General features: G+C 42.3%; 1 protein-coding gene across 3 annotated transcripts; it reads right to left on the reverse strand.

Annotated features, from left to right (window-relative positions):
* Positions 1-442: 442 nt before the first annotated feature.
* On the reverse strand, positions 443-14,829 carry si:dkeyp-113d7.10. 3 transcript variants are annotated; one of them, XM_047571538.1, is made up of 5 exons: positions 14,121-14,829; positions 7,430-7,729; positions 6,928-7,275; positions 5,651-5,868; positions 443-5,473 (listed from the first exon to the last, which is right to left on the reverse strand). In XM_047571538.1, exons 1-5 carry the CDS (start codon positions 14,503-14,505, stop codon positions 5,231-5,233), a joined length of 1,494 nt encoding a protein of 497 aa, XP_047427494.1. In that variant the 5' UTR covers positions 14,506-14,829; the 3' UTR covers positions 443-5,230. The 3 variants fall into 3 exon arrangements, with proteins under 3 accessions (XP_047427494.1, XP_047427495.1, XP_047427493.1); XM_047571539.1 differs by having other exon boundaries at positions 443-5,476; positions 5,651-5,853; positions 14,121-14,828; XM_047571537.1 differs by having other exon boundaries at positions 443-5,476; positions 14,121-14,826.
* Between the last annotated feature and the right edge of the window lie 10,239 nt (positions 14,830-25,068).

Here is a 25,068-nt window from a genome sequence, read left to right on the forward strand (position 1 = left end):
AACATAGTAGGATGATATTTTGTTAACTTTAGGTGAATGTTAGTCTCCTATTCTGCTCTGTGTCAATTGGTTGCTGCCTCCAGTTCTCGGTTGTTTTGCCTCCAGCTAACCATCCTGATGTAGGCCATAAAAGGGCTTCTACAGTAAGATTTTTTTTTTTTTTGCTAACAGAGCAGTTGCCTCTTGGGGAAATAATAAACATTTAAGGGTTTAAGTCTGATAAGTAAGATTTTAGCTTATTATTCCCAAACCTTTTATGTTTCTATTATACAACTCTTGGTTTTGTATCACGTGATTTTTAAAACCTGATTCTTATGTGGATATGTTAATGATTACAAGTATTTATAACAAGAAAATCATTTTCTATGTTGAAATCACAACTAAACATGAACCAACAAGAGGACTTACAACAGTTAATCTATAAAAATTCGTCAGGCCCATCTTGGTAGTTGTGAACATTTATTGGTTTTGCTTGAAATTTAACACTAAAAAGTACCCAGTCTCATAGACTTAACAGGTAATAAAAAAACAAACAAAAAAAAAAAAAAAAACACCATCACCGTAGCCTTCATCATCATATCATTATGGCAAACAGTTGTAACTTGGCGTAAATGACATTCAAACGGTGCAGCTGTGATCAACACGGGGCACAAGGTCAAACAGATCTGTGAATATCCACCATTTCACTGGTTTAACATTGAAAGTTGGCAATAATCCACTCAAAACTGACATTGGTCACAATAGGGCAAAGGTCACATCAATTCTGAGTTAATTTTCACATTGGCTGATGATGGAAATTTTTCTTCCATCTTCTGACTGACGGTTGAACCGTCTGACTCTTCATCACTAAAATCCAGCACTTTTTCCAATTGTATTATTAAATAGGAAACTTTTAGTTTTGGTTTTAGAGTACTGAATTACAAAAAAGGGCACATGTTATCAAAAGTATTGCATTAAATCCAAACATTGAGATGAACTCTCTTTGACAAACAAAGCAAGTCAGTTCATCAGGATTATACAGGAAGTAGAAATTGATATTTGTAAAACAACAAAAAAATAAAAATAAATGAACAAAAAGCCTCCAAGATTTTAACATTAGTCACATTTCCATGTGTCATAACAAACATACAGTCTATTTTAAACTATTAAATTGAAATTAAAACTTAACAAAATACTAAAACATCCCTTTCATCCCCTCATTCGCATCACACAATAAAAGGACCTCTACTCGTTCCCTGAGGAACTCCGGCTGTACATCTACAAACTGATCACACAGGGTCTCTATAAGGAACCAGTATGACTATTTTTTTATTTTTTTTAAAGATCTGGGCTCCCAGTACTAAATTCTTTGTCCTTTACTGCAGAGCTGATTCCCTTCTTTCAGTCTTTGCACTTGTTCGCAGCCGGCAGGTAAATAACATCGTCTCCAAATGGGAACCACACAACCACTTTTGAGAAAACCGCACCAAATAAAATAATAAAAAAATAAAAAAAATCACAGGAATAAAGACGTGCTCCATGATATGTGCGTACAAATGGCGTCTGAATGCGTCTCAGTGCTAAAAATGATAGAATGAATGAGCCTCCTTTATAAAAAAAAATAAAAAATATTGGAGGAGAAATGCATCTGGTTGAAATAATTTTCTCACAATGACATAATTTATGTATCACATAAATAAGAAATGACAAAAATGTTCATCTCATGATGAGGTCCTGAAGTAAGATAATACTATGATTTAATTAAAATAAATCATCTCAAGATCAACATCACAAAGAACTACACTGTCTCCAACCTTTCTCATGGAAAGGAGTAACAATTATAATCATTAGCATTGGTTAGTTTGCTAGCAAGTCAGCATTTTTGAGAGTTTATTGGTTTAAACTGAAATCATTTCTACTCTGGTGATCCTAAGTTAAGATTTTTCTCTTATTGTTTTATTGTCAACCAGATGCATTTTTCTCTCCTGGCTTTGTAAACAAGGACAGTGATTGGTTAACAGGTCACATGATGCCGCTGCCATCAGAAGAAAACCTCGAACATTCAGCTTTCTGTTTGGTGCTGCAGACGACTGCCGGTCCGACTCTTCCTTGCAGCATTAAACTCAACCCACAGTAGAAATTAATGTGCAGAGATGGAGAGTTTTTCCTCCGACGGCAGCGATTTGAATTTTTCCCTCATCTACACAGTGCATTGAAGCAGCCGCTGTCCTGTAAAAACCACATAACTAAATTTAACCAACTAATCTCAACTTACAAATAATTTTAGATCCAATTTAGCAGTTATTATTTGACCTCTTTTTGTGAGTATTTTTATTAGCCCTAATATTTCTTTAGCAATTTTAACAGTGGAATAAATAGGATCCATGTATCAGTATTACTGTATCAGAACTAATATTTTTGGTTCAAATAAAATAATGTCATATGCAAGTACAGAGCAGCCTAAGTTAGTCGACAAATTGTTTTCTTGTTCAATTTTCCAAAAAAAACGTATCTCTCTCTTCAAATTGAAGAAAAAGTTTTGTGGTTTTTACCCGACAGCTTCAGGCTTTTGTTTTAAAAATGCCAAAATGAAACAGATAAACTAAAATAACATACATTAATGTAGTTAAATATCAGCGCTGTACGTCCTGCTGAGGTAATGAGGTCAGCGAAAAACAGGAAACAAAAAATAAAATAATATTGAGGTATGTGATCACGTATGGAGGCTGAAAGTGCGACGAATCGAACAAACTGAAGGTGATCGCCGTTTGCGGAAAAGCGGTTGGTAATTCAGATGTTAGCAATGCAGACATGCTTTAAGCAGGGACATAAGACAGGAAATTAAATAGCTCATCAAAAGACCCGGGTTCACAATCTGCGAACATTAAACCAGCCTCAAATCTTTAACTCCGTATTTGTTTCAGTGGTGGTTTGTACGTTTTTATTTTTGCTTATTTCACCAACTTTTAACTCCTTCTCATCTTCTACGTAAACAAATCAAACTTGCTCTGCAGAGTTTGGTCTTCATATTGCTTTAAGAGACATTTTTTTGTTCAAACGAGTAAAAACAGAATCGTCGTCTGGCTAGGAAAAGGTTCGCACATTTACAAAGCTTAAAAATTATCTTTGTGCTGGAGCTTGGAGGAGGAGAAACTTCACAGATACACTAAGAATTCTGAAAATAAATCACAGACACGTCTTCTGCAATTGGATCCTTTCATTCTCTTCTGCATCCCTCTCCCCCTGCTGTACAAAAACATGGACAGATGAAGAGGTTGGAATGATTAAAATATAAACTATAAACCCCCAGCATGAGTCTAAAGGGAAAAAAACAACATGAAATAAAAACTTGAGTGAAAAGTGTTCAGTAACTGATATAATATTGTAGTTTTTAAAGAGTCACGTCTTGACTGAATCATTAAATTAATTAATCTATTTCTGGCAATGTGGGCTCACATACACGCAACACGTCACAGCAGTGACGTCATCGGTTTCTGATCTGAAGAGATTTGCCACCCGGGAACTAAAGGTATCTGAAATTATTACGCTCAATGGCCTCTTATTTATAGCTGTAGCATACGAGAGCCCAGTTTTGCCCAGGTTCAGTTTCTGAGCTGAGTTCATATAAAAATAAATAAATAAATAAACATGTTCATGTGGTTGGTGTGTGACGGAAGCTGATGGCTAATCAACCAGCGGACATGTTTGTGCGGATGGTACCTCCAACCATCGACCTTTGTTTGTTTTTTGTGTTTGTTTTGTGGATGTCGTCATTAGCGAGACAAAACTAGCGTTTCACTAAAGAAATGAACCTGTATTCATGGTTTACCCACAATGCAAGTTGATGTTACGTTAAAATACTAATATATGACGTGGGCTGTGTTCACATGTAACGACCTTTCCTCATCACGTAACTTAATATAATTAATCAACATAAATTTTGATTTATGTGCCGAAGTTTTTTATTCCAATAATCTCCATTTTTTTGTGCGTAGTATGTTCTGCTGGCTTTATTTTATGAATATGAAAATGTGAAATAAAATGAAACTTTCAACCCCACATCCCCCCAGAACCAAGAATGTTTCTGAGCCCACTGAACCTCTGTTTTAGATCTGATCCTTTGTAACATTTGTCTTTCTGGCTTCCATAGAGAGTAACTGAACATACATGTTTGTGTTTGTCAGGAGGTATCTGTGTGTTGACGTGAGGTTTCTGAACTGAACTGAGCGGGAACAAAATGAAGGAAGGAAGGAAATGAGGAAGCAAGCTGAGGACTAAAACCGTCTCTTCTCTCTCGTTGCACTCTTTTCTCTTGTTTTGCTTCTAAAACTTAAAAACTGTACAACAAACATAAAAACTCTACAAACCGCTGAGATTCACATTCAAACTAAAGATGCCACTGATGCACGAGAAGTTCGTAATTCGTCTGTTTTTTTCCTGTAGTGACGTCCAGAAAAGTCAGATAGAACCACAGAAATGCACTCGACGATAATCCGAACAGTCACAGAGAAGGAAAGAAAAGTGTCTGCTGAAACAATAAAGGGCACTTCAAGAACGTCTTCCGGTGTCCACGCTGTACAGACGTAACACGAGAAACCAGCAGAGGCAGGAAGCGCTGCTCCGAGAGTCCGACTGCTTCGGTGTCCAGCTTATTGCGGGAAGAAAAAAAAAACGATTCACCTGTGGGGCTTGAAACTCACCTGCAGTGGTTGGAGCGCGCTTCCTGTCCATCTTTAGGGTTACTTTACAAGAGTAGAAGAAGAAGAGGGGTGACTGACGTGTGCGTTTTTCCCTTCATCTCCTCCGACCCGAGGCCTCCTCATCGGAAGCCTCCGGTTTCAGTTTGTTCCCGATCGCATCAGACATGTCAGAGTCAGGCGGCTCAATTCATAATCAATTGAGTCACACTGGAAAACGTGTTTCCAGAGAGTTCATTTATCTTTGTCTGATTTCACTGAATCTGTTCTATTAATTGACTATTTGAGGCAACAATTCTATTAATCGCTGCAGCTCTTCAGATCTGGTTTTAGCATTGAGTTGATTTCTTCTTCTTCCCTTTTCGAATCTTCCGAGCATGAAGCTCAAACGTGTCTTTTTTTTTTCTGTAACGTTAAATATTCAAACTGATGAAAAATCTTCAGTTCTGTAAAACAAACAAACAAACTTTGGCAGAAGTTTTTGTTTAAGAAGAAGCTGACTCAGACCTCCGGCTCTATCAGCGTCCAGCCTTCAGATGGTCCGGGGCCCCGGCTCAGGACCGGCTGCCGGGGTGCTGCGTCTTGATGTGGCTGTGCAGGCGGGTGGACGAGGAGAACCTCTTCCCGCACTCGGAGCAGCGCAGGGGCAAGGCTGGCGGAGACGACGGAGACGACGGGGACGACGTGTCGGCGGCGGCATTCCCGGCCGCGTGCGTCTGCCGGTGGGCCTTCAGGAGGGACATTCGGCTGAACCTCCGCCCGCACTCCTCGCACTCCGACCAAACCCTGCGTCGCTTCTTCTGTCAAACAAAAGAAACAGGAGAGAGAGGAGTCTGAGGATGAAGCATCACTGAAATGAGTAGCAGCAGCTACAAGGCCCGAGGTCAGCGTGACAGTAATCAGCTGTAGCCGTGGTAACCAGGAAACACGGAGCTATTATTGTTGATCACCAGAAATACCCGAACCATCCTCACCTTCCTCCCTTTGCCCTCGTCGTCCTCTTCTTCTTCCTCTTCCTCCTCCTCCTCCTCCCTGGTTGTCTGGTCGGGCTGTTGGACGCCGTCTTGGCGGTCGCTGGCGGCGTCAGTCGCCAGAGCCAGCAGCGTTTCCTTGGCGTCCTCGTTGTCGTCCTCCAAAAGCTGAGACGGTAAAGTCAGGAGGCGATGGAGCATGGAGGCTGAGGAGCAACGACCTGCAGGGTGACTAAACCATCAGCCTCTCCTCAAGACTCGGCATATCAATAACTGAAGCGGATCACATGAATCACTTTTATCAAAAATAAAAAGATTTTGCTTGTTATTCCAGTCGGAGTTCATCAATGGCACCTGATCAGACTGTATTTATTGTGAATTGGCTCAGAATCAAAGCTTGTTTTCAATCTGGAAGCACTGGGAGATTTATCAATGATGACAATATTTAAAAACTCCACCAGGGGGCGACAACTAGACTGAAATACACCACAGTGTAAAGAACAGAGGATTGTATTTACTCTGTTTTATATTATATTTTAATCTTAAGATTTTATATAAGATTTTATTTGTGATTTTTACATCACACACATATATATTTTAATTATTTGCATTAAGTTGTTAAGATTGTGTTAATTACAAAGAAATAAATCTGTATTATTTTCCTGATTTTACCATTATCTGCAACAAATGACATATATACTACACATATATTAACTATATTAAATCTGTATTTTCTATTATGTGTACTTTTTAAGTATCTATATACACTGTGTGTGTATATATAGAAAAAATATATTTTGTTACAGTTTTGCTTAATGTTTAATGTATCATTATTATTATTACATTTAATTTCAGCTGCCTTTATACTTGGTGATTTTGTTTTAAATATTTGAACAGTTCCCCTATATTTCCCCAAGTCTTAGCTTCAGGAAAGTTACAGTATTCAGCATTTGTTTAAAATAACAGAGAGAGTTATCGATTCATCTGTGTTTTCCTTTTGGAGGCTCTGATAACGTGGTACCATTGAACTGGATTGTGTTGTACTGACACATGCTTGTATTATCCCATTATGGTCAGAGTTCTGCGCTAAATAACAGAAACACTTTCGTATTTAATTCATTAGAGTTTAACAGATCCACAAACTCCCTCCTGTAAAATGATCTTAGAGTAGAATCACCACCTTTCTGACGCTGTTCCAACATAAACTGAACAAATCACCGCTGTACCTAATGTTTTGTCATCACTTGCAAATCAATCTTTAATTGAAGCTCTGCTCTCACCTGTGGGGCTGAGGGGAGGTCCGAGTGGAGGTGCGGCCGTGATGTTGGATGCGTCACTTCTCCTACTTCCTGTGGCGTCTTCGGCGTCGGGAGAGAACACCTCCATGTCCTCCAGGGGCGTCCAGCGGGGGTCCTGCTGAGGGGAGGAGGGGGAGGGCTCCAGGGTCACGGAGGGGGCCGGCAGAGGGTTGACAGGGTGCACCTGTCCCGGGCCTCGCCCCCCGATTTCTCCCCCTCCCCCTCCGCCTTTGATTTGCCAGACGTCACTGCACCACTTCTGACCGAAGACCTTGTCCAGAATGGGAACCCAGTCCTGAGCGACAGAAAGGACCGGGGGACGCTCCGAGTCTGAGGGAGGGAGAGGATCGATAGAGGAGGAACAGACGTAGAGAAAGACATGAGGAAAAAGAAAGGAGAGGAGGAGGAGGAGGTTAGCTGGACATGTTTACATTTAAATCCTTTGAAGCAGCCTCTAATAACTTTTGATCATCTGATCACTCACTGCTCGTCACCGCCTTATCTTTGGACACGGTGACTTCAGCCAGCTCCTCCCGGGCATCCTCTGAGCCGCTGGGTGACACCGAGTCATTCTCCGACCCTCTCCTCCTCCCCCCGCCTCCTCCTCTCCCCTTCTCTCCTCCCCCTCGGTCGGAGCCTTTGCCCAGCCTCTCCTCCAGGACCAGCTGCTCCCGCTCCATCTTGGTGATCTCCAGCAGCAGGTCGTCGAACGAAGCCTCCACAATCTTCGTCAGCTCGTGCACCGCGAACTCCAGCACTTGCTTCATGACGGACTTCAGCTGGTCTGGAGGGACGGGACGGGAGAGGGGAGGTTACTGTTGAACGTCTGACGGACAGCGAACGCAACACGCTGCGTGAACGATTTGCCTTAAACTTTAAAACACAGCAACATCTCCCCGTTAAGATCCGCACAATGGAAACCAATTGGCCTCTGAGTCATGTGACTGAGAAGAATTGATTGAATGAATCGATTAAAGCCGACCCTGGTATGATCACCGCTGAAAGAACAACTGGAAACACTGAAAAAGTCAAACGGACCTAAAGGACAAGCAGTGATATAAAAACAGGCTTTCTACCGATAATCAGAATGGAAATGTCTCATGTAAACACCACAACCAAGGCACAGTCGTCTTATCAGAAGGACTTTGATCAAACTTTCGGTCACCACCCTACTGTTGGACACCTTTGAAATTAAGACAATACTAATAATAGTTGAACCTGTGCATTATTTGAATAATGCAAAATGACCTCCTCTATTGCCTGAGTCAAAGGAAATTTTCCATTTCACGTAAGAGCAATGTACAGTCTTCTCTCTGGTTGGTTCTTGATGGAGCATGGAAAATTCTTGTGGCCATCATGATGTCACATCCTGTTCCTAACAACATTTAAAAAAAAAATGAACCTTTGAGTATGCATCAGTGCTACTACCCAAAATGACAGGAACCACCCTTTAAATGTTTTATTTGACCTGTTTTTTTTTTGTGTTTTAACTCATTAGTATTGAGGGGGTGGAGCTTTTGACCTATACTGCAGTCAGTCACCAGGGGGAGCTCTACTTGCTTTGGCTTCCCTTTTGAGGAGCTGTTTTGACAGCCATCTTTATGTTTTATATTTATAGTCTGTGGTTTCAACATATGAACGAAGCTGGAATCCATATGGGCAGCAACCATGACAACGTGGCTCCATCGTAGTCGCCTCCTTCTACTGAGTGAATTATTGTCAGTAAGATTTTTCTTCTGTTATATTTCCAGCAGATTTTATGCAACACAGAAGTCAGAATTCTAATAGTATAATAATACAGTCACTGACGTCTTGGGGCATGTAAACACACACATGTTATCGGGATGTTTCATTTATCCTCATGTAGACGGTTAAGCTGGAATCTCTGATCAGAGCCGTTATGACTATTGTTTATTGTCCGGCTGCAGTGAGAACAGACTCCCCTCAGTGTTTGATGAATCACAGATGAATCAGGGACAGATGAGGCGGCAGACTCATTATAAGGTGAATAAAGCCGAGTCTCGCTGTATTTGGATTTATTGATTGTCTACACAGCTGTTTAAGAAGCGACTCATTGTTGGTTTCTGAATTTTCGTCTTTTTCTGACATTTTTCCCTCAGACTGCAGCTGAAAATAGTATGAGTGTTAGTCGTGTTTTCAGCAAATTAAAAGTGATATTTCAGAAATTTCGATAAAGTACAATTGCGCTTTGTACATGTTTTCATTGAAAGGTATTTGGCAAATGAGCTGAAACTCTCGTAAAGTCTCGTGATATCCCATAATTCTTTTAGATTCTCGTCATATGGGACGAGAGAGGAAGAACGACTTCAAATGAACTGGTCACATGACCCCCATGTATCATCTCCGGTGACGGGAAAATGCAAAAAAAGTGTTTCCATTACACTTGTCGATAAACTTCTATATCAATACGTCTGAAAAAACACCTCAAATAAGTGTTTAAGCGAAATTTGAGAGGTTTTTCGGAATGTTTCCATTATTAGTTTTCATTGCGATATTTGGGTTTTTCGCATTTCTAGGGGTAATGGAAACGCAATGGAAAATCAAATCACATTTCTAAGATTATTTATTAATATTTGTGGATCAATTATAAAGCAATTTGTTGATCAGAATTGAACACTTTTCAGTTGAATTGATTTGAAGCTATTTTGGGGTGTGTTTCCATTACCCCCAGAAATGCACAAACCTAAATATCGCAATAAAGAACTGGTAACGGAAACGGCTACATTTCAAAAAACCTCTTCAATATCACTAAAACATTTGTATTTAAGGTGGTTTTTCAGATGCAAGTTCACCACAAAAGTGCAATGGAAACAGTTTTTCGCAATTGACAATCACTGGCGTCACCAGAGATGACGCAGGAGGTCATGTGACGAAAGTTTCGCGAGACGAAACTTTACAAGAGTCTCAGCTCTTTCACAAAACACCTTTCAACGGAAACACGTACAAAGCGCAAATGTACCTAAATATCGCAATAAAAAACTGGTAATGGAAACACCTACATTACGAAAAACCTCCCAAATATCAAACACTTTTTTTTCCACTTTTCCCCTTCACCGATGTCACCAGAGATGACGCCGGGGGTCATGTGACCAGTATCATGGGATATCGCGAGACGAGACTTTACGAGACTTAAAGCTCATCCGCGAAACACGCAAGCGCAATTGTACCTATACATTGCAATAAAAAAAATGGTAATGGAAACGCCTACATTCCGAAAAACCTCTCAAATATCGCTAAAATATTTTAAGCTCTCATGAGGTGGTTTTTCAGACGCATCAACGGAAACATGCACTTTAACGAAATTTCACAAATTTTTGCTTTTATTTTGCGAAAAACAATAATGAAAACGCAGCTAGTGTTGGATTTGATTAAAAAAAAAAGACGTCACTGAATGAACAGATGGATCACAGACGTGCGTTTGAACCATCACTCAAGGCTGCGACAAACACCCCCACCATCAGTCAGACCACAGAAAACTTGGCAGCGTGAGCGTCGGCCTTTAATTATCAGCGACACGTCACTGGCCCAGAAACAAAGAGACAAGCAGAGCTTTCATTCAGAGCCACGGTCATCCTCCCAACAGCAGCAGCAAACGCTGCAGAGGAAACTCCTCAAACTGAAGACGGGAACGCGTCCCCTCTGAGTTCCTTCGCACCACGTTCAGGTTGAACACGATGATGTTCTCTCGGTTTGTACAAACTCATTCGTAGTTTAAGCGAAAACTTTTCCGTGTCTGTTGAGTCGTCTTAAAAACGGTACGACACGATTATGTTCAGGATCAAACCAATTTGAAAACATTAAGAAAGTCAGAAAATATTAACAACAGCATTCACACTTGTTTAAATGAAGAAAAGCGGCCACAGAGCTGTTACCAACAAACGAAGCCGATCGACTCGTCAGCGAGTCAGTAAATCACTGGGAGTTGGATCAGATAATTGATGACACATTAATGATCTTCCACTGGTTGTTAAGTCTAAAAAGTCAATTTACTGTTGTTAAATATCTCCTGTCATCATGTCCATCATTCAACTCTTACATTTATGGATTAATTATTATTTAATCTGCAGGTTATTTCTTTGATTCTTTGGAGGAAATTACGATCATGATGATTAAAACTTCAGACTTTTTTTCTGTCGATCATCGTATTTGCGAAGCTTCGATTTGGAAAAGACCTTCACGTTGGAGAATCTGGATCAGTGACTGAATGCAAAGAGCCGATTGATCCTGCGATCGACCTGCGTCCGCCGCAGCGGACTCACTCTCGCTCACGTCTCCAGCCTTTCGCTCAGTCCAGCAGCGGTCAGCTGACACGAATCAGGAGCGACACCTCCGACCTGCGGAGACCCGGGGCCGATCTGGTTCTCATTAAAAGTTCACAAATAAAGATGTTTTTTTTTTCTTAAAAAAAAAAAAGAGGCGTTCTTCAGAGCAGCGTTAACCCTTTGAGCCCCGGGCTACGTTCTGGGAATTTCCGCCTGTAAAAGCTGCAGATTCAGTCTTAACAGCTGCACGGCTGTGAGGCCCGGACAGAGACTCTTTGAAATACAATAAGTCTTTGTGTGTCCGTCAGCGGTTTCACCTCCACAAAAAGTAAAGTGAAAAAAAAAAAAAAAAAAATCCTGGATCATAAACTCGGCCACGTTTTGATGCTGCTCAATAAATCTGCGTCCATTTTAATCAGAGCGGCAGCAGCTGGAGCAGGCGGCTTCAGCTGCTGCCATCTGGACAGATCCAGGCATCCAAGCTGCGCTTCTCTTATTCTGAAAAACAACCGAATCAGACGTCCTGTTTGGACAGGAAGAAAACACGGAGCTGCTCGGCTCAGTTAGCGGAAAGGAATTATCTCCGCGTTGGGGAACCGCAAACGTCTTTGGAGGTTTTCGAGTCAAAGGACGCATATTTTCAATCTCTGCGCTCCGCCCTCATATATAAGACAGGGATGTCCTCCAGACTGTTTCATAAGCCTGACTGAACGGTCGTCAGCATTTCTGCCGGCCGACTTCCTGTTCTGATGGAGGAGCTCCACACACATCGTGGGCTCAGACAAAATCGGCGTGAAGTGAAGCGTCCTCTGGTTTGAGACGAGCGCTCCTCCCGCCCGCGCGGCTTCGTTTAATAATTTACACAAACACACCTCCTCATCCTCCCCCCTCCATCCTTTGTCTCAGGCGTCAGCCAGAAAGCGTAGCCTACTTTCCCTCGCATGAAGCCTCGTGCCCCCTGACCTCAGAGTGTGGGTGTGTGCGTTATATTCTACCATGTGTGTACATCGTGACGCACGCTTCGCCTCCATTTGTCCGTCCGATCGGACGCCGACGGACCCGATTGGACGCCCGCCGCCGCTGACATCACGGGGCCGCACCGGAGAGCCCCCGGGTCACGTCTGTGGCGCGCCATGGCGGTGGCCTGGTTTTTCGGGGGTGGGGGGAGGGGGCGGGCGAGGAGGGGGGGGTGGGCGAGGAGGGGAGGGTCGAACGAGCGAGGAGGCTTTGCGTGTCAGCTGTGTGTTCGCGTTCGAGTGAGCAGATGTGTGCATGCATGCGAGAGCGTCTTTCTTTCTTCGCTCTCACGTGTCCCTGCATGAGGACGAGCGTTTCGCTCCAGCCGTGCCTCTGGAAGACACCCAAACAAACAAACACACAAACACACAAACAAGCAAACAAACAAACAAGCGTCTGACGTCACCCGAGAGCTGTGTGTCGTCGCTTCCTGATTTATTCGAGTTCAACTCGAACGTGAAATCTGCCCCTGAAGATCCAGACTTTATCTTTCACCTGATCACACAAAAGAAGTTCAGACGTAATCGGTGTAATTAGCAGCGACGATGTGTGCCACAGCGAGGCCTTGCGTGAACCGCAGCCGTGTTATTAATCTGCGAAGCGGTTCCTTCTGCCCACTTAAAGCGCGACGTTAATGGAAATCTACGCAGTCTCGTTTTGAAGCCCTGTGCGTGCGAAGGAAAAAAAAAAAAACGCCTTGTAAATGCGCGGGGAGAGCGCCGCTCCGTGCTAGCATTACCATCTGCTCCACAGAGTCTTTGTTGACTTCTCGTCTGAAACACAACACTCGCTGGCAAAGGTTCAAGGGCCGACAACCGCCGTCACGTCCGATGAGATGCTCGGCTGCCTCCATTTCCAGAAATCGCTTCTGGCGACTGAGCCGCCAAAACTGGAGGTGAACAATGCGACGTGTTGGCGCTTGGCGCCCAAATGTGTTTTGATCATCGGATTTTGTCGAGCTGTTGCTCGGCTACTTCTGTTAGCATTTGTGAAAGGCTTTTTTTGTTGAGCATAACTGCGATAAAACGGCACGGAGGAACTCGATAAGTAGTGTTGAAACTTTGCCAACGGGGTCAAAACATTTAGTTTCACGTGGAAGCTGCAGAAACACTCGTTCGTGTTCCTACTTGTTTTGGAGGGAAGCCTTAAAATGGCTGCTTTAAGTCTGCACTTTAATAAAGATGTGTTCTCGTTTGTGTTCCTCTACCGTCGCCGGAGCTTCTCGTCCTCTGAACTGTCCCGCTTCAGATCTCCGGTCTCCATCGCCTCCTCTGAACCCGGTTCCAGAGGCTTCACCCGGGGCCTTCCAGCCTGCGCGCACACACACACACCTGGAGACGTCCCAGGTGCTCCGCCGCCGAACACGCTCAGGTGCCAGCTCTGCCCCTCTGTTCCTCTCCGCCGTGAAACGCGGAATGAACCTCAGCCGTGAGGCCCTTCTTCCCTCCCCAAAACCACAGAGACGCCGTCACCGCCCCTGTCTCGTTTCATGAGATCCGAGGCCTCAGGTTTAATTTCTGATTGAGCTGCTCTTTGTGTGTGAGCTGCTCGACCTGCTGCTGTCTCTCGTGAACCTGTTCTGTCAAAGTCTTAGAGTAAATATGGCTGATATGGCATTTATGGGAAAGAACGGCCCCGCAGTCCTGATCCCTCCCCCCTAATAAATACCTTCACCTGCGGTGAAGAGGTCTCAGCCTGATGACCCCGGGTCGGTCACCTGCAGACCTCCGCGCCGCTCCGCGCACGCACAGAGCCTTCGTCGGCCTGCAGGTTACGCAATGCCGCGTTGCCGTGTTGTTGAGGCGGGCGTACGGAGGAGTGTCCGCCGCCTGTTTGTTTGCGTGTCAGCGTGTGTGTTGTATAACGGGCCCTTACCCACGACTCGTCCTCTCTGCTCCAGGCGACGTGTGTCGATGGGTACGCCGCGCTCGGTGCCCTGCCCTCCGGGGGCGTGTAGCTGTAGCTGCTGCTGCTGCTGCTGCTGCGTCTCGGGCTTTGTCCTCTCGTCGCCCGCCGCCTTGTTCTTACCAGCCGCCGGGGTGTCTCCGCCGTCTGCGTTGGCCCTGCCCCGGGTCTCCCTGGACTGCAGCTGGAGCCTGAGCCGGTGGTTTTCTTGTTCCTTCACGGCTGTCTCCAGCAGCAGGGCGTTCAGGCTGCAGCCCACCGTCTTGCTTATTTCCTGGACGGCGAGCTGAACGACTTGCTCCAGCACGGACTCCAGCTGGCCCTGGAAAAACGAAATGTACACGGCCCCGTTCATGTTTTCGCCCCCTCTGGTAAGAGGGCTTTCTCATTCTTCTGTGCCCGCACCCCAACCCACCCCCCTGCCCTGAATCCCCGACGGAAAATCTGGCTGAAAATTGGCCGCAGGTCGCCGCGCTGCTCCGGCCGGTGCTCGATGAAGCTCCTCCGGTTAGTGTCGCTCTCTCCACCGCGGTGCTCCGCGCGTGTTCAGCCTCCTCAGATCCTACCGGCGAGTCCAGAGTAGAGGCGCACGGGGATTTTCCGCCCGCGCGGTCCGTGCACGCTCGCGCCCTTGCAGTGAGCCACGCCATTTTGGCTTTCAGAAAATAACATCAGTCACTCCAAATGTCAGACTGCAGCCGAGGTAGGTCCGCATAGATCCGCAGACTGAGGCGGAGATGTCCCGGATACAACATCAGACCAGTCAGAGTTAATGCCAACTGATTATCACGCTGGGCATGTTGACACTGGTTCAGAATGAAAAAAAAAAAAGTCTATAGAAAGAACATTATTCCGCAGCGGCTTTGATTGTTCATCAGTCATTCAGTCCTTTTAAAGGAAACAAGGTAACATCGATAAATCTGCTTCTTACTTGTGAATATTCAGGCTGCCATTTTCACACAAATGTCATCCCACTTCAAGATGGAGGATCCAACATTCTTAACACTGTTTATCATTTATAAAAGAAAAAAAATGTGAATAATGAAAATAATAGAGAACCCACACATTTTTTTAATTTGAACCACAAAACTCCTTCCCCAGTCAGCATGTCACACTGGCACGTAAGGATACTGTGTATATTGTTGATAGAGTTAACAAATTAAAACCTGCTGAGTATCGTGTTGTCTGTTTTGACATGTCAACACTCCAGCATTGCTTCTCTTGTAGCTCTGTTTTTGGTCTCCGCCAGCTCCTCAGAGAAGCATCTTCCGCTTTAAAAAAAAAGAAAAAAGTATAATACACGTTTAGCCATAGACTTGATGCCGCCATTGCACTAAAGAGCTCCTATAATATGTGGTTTCATAATGTTATTGCTTTTGACATTAATCATTTATATAAGATGCTCAGCTAGAGCTAGTCAGTGCTTGTGTTCTATAATGAAACATAAGTCTTCACTGTCATTGCAGAACACAACACAAGTTCGACAGTGCAACGAGATTTTGTTACAGCTCTGCAAGATGTCCAGTACACACTAAAACTATATTTAAAAAAAAAGCAAGAGAGAGAGGGGACCACAGCACCTGACAACAAACAGTTGATGACTAAAATGCATAATATGAATAATGCCATCGTGCAAACAATTTCATATTATCATATCAATAGCACCACCAAACAGCAGTGTTCACATCTCACTACATCAAATACTAAAGATCAACAATAAAAACACACTGCATGGACCCATGGCGTGAACGCCGTACACCCTATACACAGCAATAAATATACAAAGTCCCCATCCACAATATGCCACAGCCAAATAGACATTTCAGACAGGTGAACAGCTCCGTGATATTGTGTTCTCCACACACACCCACACACATGTATCACCGGTTACGCCTTACACAAATTCCACTATAATCCAAACAATATGTAAACTACATTATCAGTGTAGTGAGAAATTATTAAAACTTCCGGTTAATGTGCTCCCAAACCTTTTATCTCCAACTTCTGCTCAAGTGGTAAAGTCCTAAATCTCACACTAGCCAAGTAGTCAACTCGATTCATCATGCAATGAATGAATGAGACGTGAGTTAGCTGCTGGTACATTACCATACGCACGCTAGCTGAGTTCGTGAGACTTGTGCGGCGTCCGCCCCTTGCTTCACATCAGCCAATGGGGGGCGCTCTGGGGCCCTGAACTTTAGGCCCAAACTGAAGTGTGCGCTGTACATGCGCAGCAGTTCACCAGTCCACAACACTGCAGACCAGGGCCATCTCAGCTGTGCCCCACCGAGTGGAAACAAAGACGCAGCATCAGACACAACAAACTATTCACACACAACTACACTACAAAAAGTGCTTACAGAGGAAATTAAGTTCATCAAGTTTAAACTGGGGACAAAGTCTATTATTTGTTAACTTATGCGCAACAACATCTTTGACATTTTCCCCTGTACAGCAACCTGTGCAGTGTCCGTGCCCCGCTGGCCCTCTAATGCAGAGATGCCAGCTAATTCAAAAAAGGTCAAAGAGGCGGAGCATTAGTGGAGCTGAGGCAGACAGTTGGCAATCTGTGAGGACGTCCATCTGTTACTCAAAGCAGCCACCTGGATTGTTTATCCACGATCTGAGCCTTGGTGGAATTAGTATGGGGAGTTATATTTTGGAGCTAGCCCATAGTGGACATTAGAGGAACTGCAGCTGTTCCTGCATTAACTTCTTGTTTCAGTTCCTGAAAACATACCACAATAAATAAAAAACAACCAGATTTGACCCACAAACCTCTGTTTGCCCCCACCTGCAGCAGAGTATTGTGCATGTTGTGTTTCTATACAGTGTGTGTATGGAGTAAAATAGCAATCAAAAAGATGTGTGCATGATTCTAGCCTTTCGTTTTCGTAATGTTAAACATTTATATGGCAATAAAATCGTTGTACACAAAATCCAGATGCCAGATGTACTTGAGTCTGAGAAATTGTTCAGGTTAGGATTATGTTTATGCGAGTTTTCATCTCAAAGCTATGAGTGCAAAGTCCAATACAACTCTTAATTTCTACGACTACAAAGTCTTCACTGTGAACGCGAATTCAAGTTTGTGCGTACAAGTAGAAAAGTGTTGAAATGACGTCGTGTCAGGCAGGTCACAAGGGAAAGTAATCGAACTGCAATTCCTCCAAACGCGCATGCGCCAAAGGCAAAGATGGCTGACAACAGTGAACCAAAGCTGCCAGCTCAAGTGAAGCATCACACGTAAAGTCAATAATATGTATCCAATATTTATTTCATGAAATTATACTGTTTTTAATAATATACAGTTTTGGACTTACAGACTTAGAGCTTTAGCTTGCAAGCTAACGACAGGCTGGTGACACTAAGTTAGTGCTACCGTTATTAGCATTAGATGTTGGCTTGTGCTAGTTAATTGGGACTGACCTGCAAACTATGAAATATTTAATTTGAGACATTATGTTGAGCAAAATATGTCTGTCATCAATTTATAAATTGTATAAAGTTATAAAAAAAATGCACATGGAGGAGAGGAGGGTTAGCAAAGAGGAAAAGAGACTAGACTTATACAATGGACAGGTTTATACGCTAAATTATGCATTTACTTTTCCCTGTGACCTACGTGATGTCATTTCAACACTTTTCTACTCGCACCCACAAAGTTGAATTCGTGTTCAGAGCGAAGACTGAAGAAATTAGAGTCGTATTCACTAGACTTTGCACTCATAGCTTTTAGATTCATACTTAAAAACAATCCTAATCCAACCAATTTCTCGGAGTCACGCATATGGCAGCTGAATTTTGTGTACAACATATGAATGTTTAACATTAAAAAAAAGAAAGGCTAGAATCACGCACACATCTTTTTGACGGCTATCGTGCTCCTTATGTGTGTCATTTAGCTTTGCATTGTAAATGAGATGGACTCGTTTCCTCAGTGTGACTCTGCACAGGGTCACACAGTAAATGACTCTTGTATAACATCTGAAACAAGAACAACCTTGAGTTCAAAACTGGTTTCTGGTTTCACGGTCATAATAAATAAACACCACATCTGCCGAATGAAGCTGTCAAACTCACATCTGTTTAAATCAATAATCGTATTACGTTGGGTAGCTTCCGATGACCTGTGCAGCATGTACTGATTACAGTCTGCAACATGTGATCTAAGTGTGGCCCAGTCAATCATCTGACCCTTTTGTTTTCGGTGATAAAGTTGTTGTTTATTGTCATTTTATTCTGTGCAACAAGCAAATGTCAGAAAAAAAATGAAATGATTATTTAATTTTATATGAAGCCCAAAGCCCATGCGAACATGTGTGAAGTCATTATTATTTTTTGTTTGGCTGATCTTTCCTCTGTAGCACTAAAACTGTAATACAGTTTGTCAACACATTAGACTTCACCAAGAAACATACAGCAGGAAAACAAGCACTTAAAGAGGGGCTTAGGGTGCACTCTGAGCCAAGCGGGCCAAGGCACAGTTACCTCCAACACACACATCATCATAAAATGACTGTTGTTTATGCGCGGTTACAGTAGTGCAAACTCGGCAACACGGCTGCAATGACTTTCTTGTTCTTTCTAAACTATCTTCAAAATAGTCAGCCCTCCTCCTCTGAGCAACGTTGCCACTGCTATTGCTGTTGTGATGGGGGGGGGAATGGTCGCTCGCTTTATACGTCATGGTTGCATCATGGTTACTTTCGCGCGTCGCATACTTACCAGCGCTTGTGCATGAGCGTGACAAAGTGTACCATACCAAAGAACACCTCCTCCAACCGTACTGTACCAGGGATACGCTAGGATTTTAGCGGGTAAACGGGCTTGGGTACAGAACGATTTCCCAGTGTGAAAGTTCCCCTTTGAGGACCAGACCTCGACCGCGGGCCATCATTTTCCACGACCCTGCAGCAGTGTTAGTTACTGCCTGACTGAAGGCTCTACAGGTGTAGAAAATGAATAAAACATTACAGACAGTCGCTTGTTTGTGCTGTATATTTTGGATGCACTCAGAGACTGCAGGCGCCAGTAAAATGCAGGCCAGATGGGTTAGGGCTGAGCCATAATGATCAGGTATCATGTATATGCAGCAATGGTGGTGGTTTTGTTTGGGGCCTCGCTGGCCCTTTAATTCAGCATTACATCACTGACAACACGATGCAGCCCTCCCCCTCCTCTTTTCCTCCTCCCCTCCTCTGATTGAGTGCATGCCGCAGCGCAGCGACACTCCCCCTAAAAAGCGGTGCGCCTCACCCCACGACATTACGGTAATCAGGTAAGCCCGGAGCTGGAGAAGTGGGCGTGGTCTGCAAGTCGATCATTTGCGGCTTTGTTGTCGTGAGAAGCTGGAGGAAGCGGGGCTGCACCTGCCCTCCCCTCCTCTACCCTCCCCTACTCTCCCCTACTCTCCCCTGCTCCGTGCCGCCTGCCTCTGCTCCCTCTGCGGCAGGCGGCACGGAGCCGAGTGGCGTCTGGAAGCTGGAAGATGTGTCCGCTGTCAATGCCGCCGACTCAGTTCACGCTTCTGCAGCGGGGAAGTGGTTTCATCATTTCCTGCCAGTTTCTACTGTTTGGAGCAACCCTGGCTACGCATTTAAAAACACAGGACCTGGTGCCTTGAATTCATCTTCATGACATGAATTAATCTGAAACAAGTTTGCAACGAGTGGGGGATAAAACTGACAACTGGCATCAACTTTCCACTTCCTCTGTGTGGATGTAAAGTTTTAAAAGATTAAACATGAAAGGATGATGAAACACAACACATGTTTCTGCTTATGGTATGTTGACATATAATGGCCATGTGTACTAGAACAAGAGTAAGCATAAATATTAATGAAGATCACATAAAAAAAAAGCATAAAATAATAATTATGATGTAAGAAGACAACTGTGGGACATAAAATCCAAATTAAGGATCTGTAAGTCAATACATTTTTTGTAATTAAACTTTTTCAAGTTGAAATCACAACTTGACTCTTAAGTCAAACTCTGACTGATTTACGATTTTTATTGCATTTTTGTTTTAACTCCACAGTCGGGCATTAATAAAGAAATAAATAATAATAAAAATAATAATAATAATAATAAAAGAAATTACACATCAGTTAAAGTTTTGAACATGAAAAATTGAAACATTCATCTGTATCATCTTTGTCCTTCACAGATTCAGTTTTTAAGTCAAAAGTTTAATGTTTTAAGTTATGATAAAACTGACATCACTTTTAATCGGAAAATCTCTCAAAATTCAGAATTGCATCAGTATTATTCAGGTTTTATTCTACACGATCTCTCCTTTCTCGGCAGTAACGGCCCTCCCTGTGTGTCGACAGTATTTTGTCGCAGCTTTTTAACAGTCAGAACTAGGAATTTATATATATGACGTCTCTTTTCTGTTTCAGACTTTTAAACTGTTTCTTTATTCCCTGTTTTCTGGCTCTTCTTTCAGGATGTTTCTGGGGGTTTCTCCATGTTTGCCCTCAGGGATCACTCAAAGCTTTCGTCTTCCTCAAACAAAGACGGGCTGACCTTGAGTGGTGGTGTTATGCCTGGAGGTTTTGGCTGCTGTGAATAAGGCAGTCGTCGTTCTTCCTGCTGCTGAGAGGCCCAGCTTGGTTTTATGAGGCATGTGTGCCCTTATAGGCCTGTATTTACTGAACCTATAGGCTCCTGCCACATAGGTTTTATTGTGTCTGCTTTGGATACCAGCCTGTTTTTAGAAATGCTTGTTTTTAAGAGGTGCGCTCAGAAAATACCCAGAAAGAAAACACTCCTGAAGGGAAAGGTTGAAATGTGGTTGGATGAGTGGTGATCATCACTATGTCACCACGATCTTCACTGTAAAACATTTTGCACTAGGTGTGAAATGGGTTTTGGTGCTTCAAACCCCAAAAGCAATAAATTACAACACAGTGATAGATCAGGGAGGATCTCCAAAATGTTCTTTAACGGGTGAAGGAATGAAAACATAAGCAACTTTGGTTTGAGGTTTATTTCATTTGGCTAGAGATATAAAGATATTATCTCCTTTAAGTTTCCTCTCCCACAGTTTTAAATAGTTCACAAGTGTGTTGGTTATAAAAATAATGATATTAATAATAAAAAAAAAAACTCTAAATAAAGAATAACAAGGGACCTAGGGTGGAGCCTTGGGGAACACCAAAGGTCAGAGTGCCAGCATTCATGTGCCCTTTTTAAAACTACTGTCAAACAGGGGATCAACCTTCCCAGTGAAGTGTTTAGCTCTATTTTAGTGTTTTTACTTCAGTATTTACTTCAGTGAAGGACCAGAATACACCCTGAACTTATGTCTGAAGCGTCACACTCTGAAATGTTTTATTGCTTAATGTTTGATTGTTTCATCTCACCGTGGAGCTCTGAATCACTAAAGGCCTCAGGGTCCAATTTTCCCTCCACCACCGTTTGCAAGCTAAGCGAGCATGTCTCTACCTGTCGTCTGCACGAACACGAACGTTAACAGATGACGAACATCTGTTGTAGCTGGACGTCTGCTGATACTCACAGAGGAAATTAATTTTTCATCATAACCAATAACAGAAGACAGTTTTGTTTTCTTAAGGATGTTTGAATTATTGATGCGCTGAAGCAGGAAGACTGACTTCTCTCTGTTTTCCAACAGTCACATTCACAAGAGCTGTTTCCTGAATCAACGTTTAACTCTTTCTTCACAGTGTTTTTTTTTTTTTTTGAGTGTTTGCATTTGTGCTACAACCTGAAACTTCCACTGGGCTTTTAGTACAAGTATCTAGGACCTTGAATAATAAAATGTTCGTAAATAAGTGAAATTTAGTTTTATAGCTTTTTAAACATCTTGGTTTATGATGGTATTCAATCTCAACCTCTAAAGAAAAAATATAATAAATAAATAAAATAACATTAAAAAGGGTTAAATTATAAGTGTGTGTACATGTATATGTAATTCATTTAGTCTTTTCTTGTTTTTTAGTTAAATTGTACTACTTTCTCAAAACACATTTCAGAGGACAAGACTCACAAATTTGTTTTGGAAAGTTTCAAGTTTGAAGACAAGAAACACGAGAAGTCAAACCGTCTCCATATAGCAGAGTGAGTTGGAGGTGGGGGGTTGAGCTCCGCTGCCTCATTAAAGTTTTTATTGGGGAGTTTTTCCTAAAGAGAGTTGGCGCTCTGAATCAGACTGTGAAGACACAGATGAATGTTTATCTAACCGGTTTCATGAAACAAGATGATTTATTTAACATGTTCACTGCAAACCAGATGCACTTCAAATGTTTCGCTATTTCTGGGCATGACAGACCTGAGCAGGTTACGGGCTTATATTCTGGTTTATGGTTCAGGTCCCAGAAGGCATCTGAACCCTCTGTGGGAGGGTCCTCATGAAGACACACTGACACACACACACACACACACACACACACACACACACACACACACAGCTGCCCTTCAACCTTCCACCCAAGGTGAAGCTCTCCATCAGCTGCAGTTTGACCGGAGACCAGCAGGGGGAGGAAGAGACAACAGAGATGATGCACGTTACAGCATCTTGTTTTCTTTTCTTGTTTTTTAAAGTTGCCTGTTGTTGTAGTTTCAGTTCCAGACATTATCTGCTGGTAAATAGGTCCTAATTATATTCTGCTTATGAAACGTGATCAGTTACAGATTAGTAAGAGTTTATTTGGTTTATTTGTTTGTTGACGAGTCTCGTTGAGTCCGTTAAATGTACTAATATTCATAAAATGTTGTGACACATTTCATCTCTCTGATGACCTTGTCAGTCAATATTCTATAAAATGAATTTAACTTAATAAGCTTTTTGATTTAAAATGACCATTTCATGTTTAGGATTCATCTATACAATAAAATTTCTCTATATATATTTATTGATGGATTATGAGTGAGTTTATCTTTTTTCCATCATATTGGATTTAAAAATACATACTTTTTTATTCATTTCATGCATTTCAGAACTTATATTTATTTCACATTTACACATTTAAACACATTTAGACATTTTGCATTTTTTGTTTGTTTGTTTGTTAGTTGCTGCACCGTAGGCCTTTGAGGAAGGTAATATCACTCCTCTATTGTGTTGCACATGTCAGAATTGACAATGTGACTTCACTTTTTATTTATTTATTTGTTTGCTGTTGTTTTTCTTACAGTGCACAGTATTTGATATTTTATTTTCAACATAATCCTTCACTGCTGCAACAGGCAGTATGACGGCAAAGAGATTGTATTTAAAAGTTTGCGTTTGTAATTAAATTCAATGACATTTCAAGTTTGAAGAAAACAAAGACAATGTGAGAGCCTGTCCAGAGGACGTAAAGGTGGAGAGAAAATAGGAAAGATGGGGATAAACAGTCCGGAGGGATGCTGGATTTGTTGTTGTTTGTGTTTCGTCTGTCTGACTTGTGTTTGGTCAGCAGCAGCAGGATGCTGAGGAGTCACTAAAGGTCCTGCAAGGGCAGCAGTACAGCAGCCAGAGAGGCCCGAAACGCACAATATTCTATATTAGGAAATGTATGTGATTCAGCAGCAGGGCAAGATGAAGAAATAAATTCAAAGTTTGACACAAAATACAATAAAGTAAGTGAAGAACCCGTATAAGAGTAAATATATATGTGTTATTTTATGTTTTATTCATTTGACAACAGGTGCGAGTGGTGTTCTGGATTTTTGATGGTGGTGTCTTGGTGTATGGCCTATTAATCATGCCCTGACAGTATTCGACAGATTACAGAAGCTGAGGTGGCTAACATTATCAGCTCTTTAAATGATTCCAATGCCAAGGACATCAATAGCATTGATACCATGTTCTTAAAAGCACACAAAGACTCTTATTGATCCAATTACACATTTAGTTAACTCATCCATATGACACTCAGTGGTTCTATCCTGTTGGAAGGTGGACTTAGTTTATTCCATCTTTAAGTCTAGAAGCAGGACAGACATGAGCAACTATAGGACTATTAACATCCTCCCAGTCTTTTCCAAAAGAACTGAGAAATGGGTACTGACACAAATTTGAAACTCGGCCATACCCCGTTGCACCCTGCACAATTTAGTTTCTGGGAACATCACTCTACAGAGGCAGCCATTAATCTATTTCATAGAAAACTAGGCACTATCTGGATAAGTCAGGGTGTGTTGGTGCAGTATTCTTGGACCTGAAAAGGGCGTCTGATACGGTTGACTATGCAGTGCTGTTGAACAACACTTTCTCTTTTTAACTTGTCAGAACAGGCGATCACATGGATAAAATCATATTTAACTAATAGGAAACAGTGTGTTGTTGTTGAGGAGGCTAAATCCTCTCTTCTTACACGTTCAGTGTGAGTCCCACAAGGGTCGATCCTCAGGCCAATACTCTTCTCGCTTTACATTAGCGATATGTCTCTTGCATGCGAAAATACAGACATACTAATGTACGCAGACGATGCAGTACTATAGTAATAATAGTAATAATAATAATAATAATAATAATAATAAGAGGCAGCTTTCAGATTTACGAACTGGTCGCTCACCACCAGAACTGTACTCAATCAGATTGGTTCCCTATACAATAAAGCACTTCAAATTTTACAAAAAAAAACAACAAAACAAAACAAAAAAAAACATATCAGCACTGCTACATACTTACCGAAATACAGTAATACGGTATTCTGAGTTTTGACAACTTCACATAGTTCATGTATGCCTGTGCAATATATAAAATCCTAAATGGTTTAGCACCGCCCACAATGTCTGGTCTTATATCTTTTATATGACTATAAATTACTATACTACCATATAGGCTACTACCAAACAGCCCTTGGCTGCAATTGGTTACATCTACATTTCCTCTCTTGTTTGTTGAAAGGAATGTTCATTATTGTACCCTGTCCCTGCTTAAATAAATACATTGAAACGC

This window comes from Mugil cephalus, chromosome 20, assembly GCF_022458985.1.
Source record: "Mugil cephalus isolate CIBA_MC_2020 chromosome 20, CIBA_Mcephalus_1.1, whole genome shotgun sequence".
NCBI classification, from domain to species: Eukaryota; Metazoa; Chordata; class Actinopteri; order Mugiliformes; family Mugilidae; genus Mugil; species Mugil cephalus.

Bases quoted from the DNA above. Each gene is read 5' to 3' on its own strand.
- si:dkeyp-113d7.10 (XM_047571537.1), bottom strand. From the start codon at position 14,505: ATGAACGGGGCCGTGTACATTTCGTTTTTCCAGGGCCAGCTGGAGTCC. The intron at 7,730-14,120 runs GTAAGGGCCCGT...CCGTCCCTCCAG, and splicing joins GCAGAGAGGACGAGTCGTGG to ACCAGCTGAAGTCCGTCATG. The intron at 5,869-6,927 runs GTGAGAGCAGAG...GTCACCCTGCAG, and splicing joins ACCTCCCCTCAGCCCCACAG to GTCGTTGCTCCTCAGCCTCC.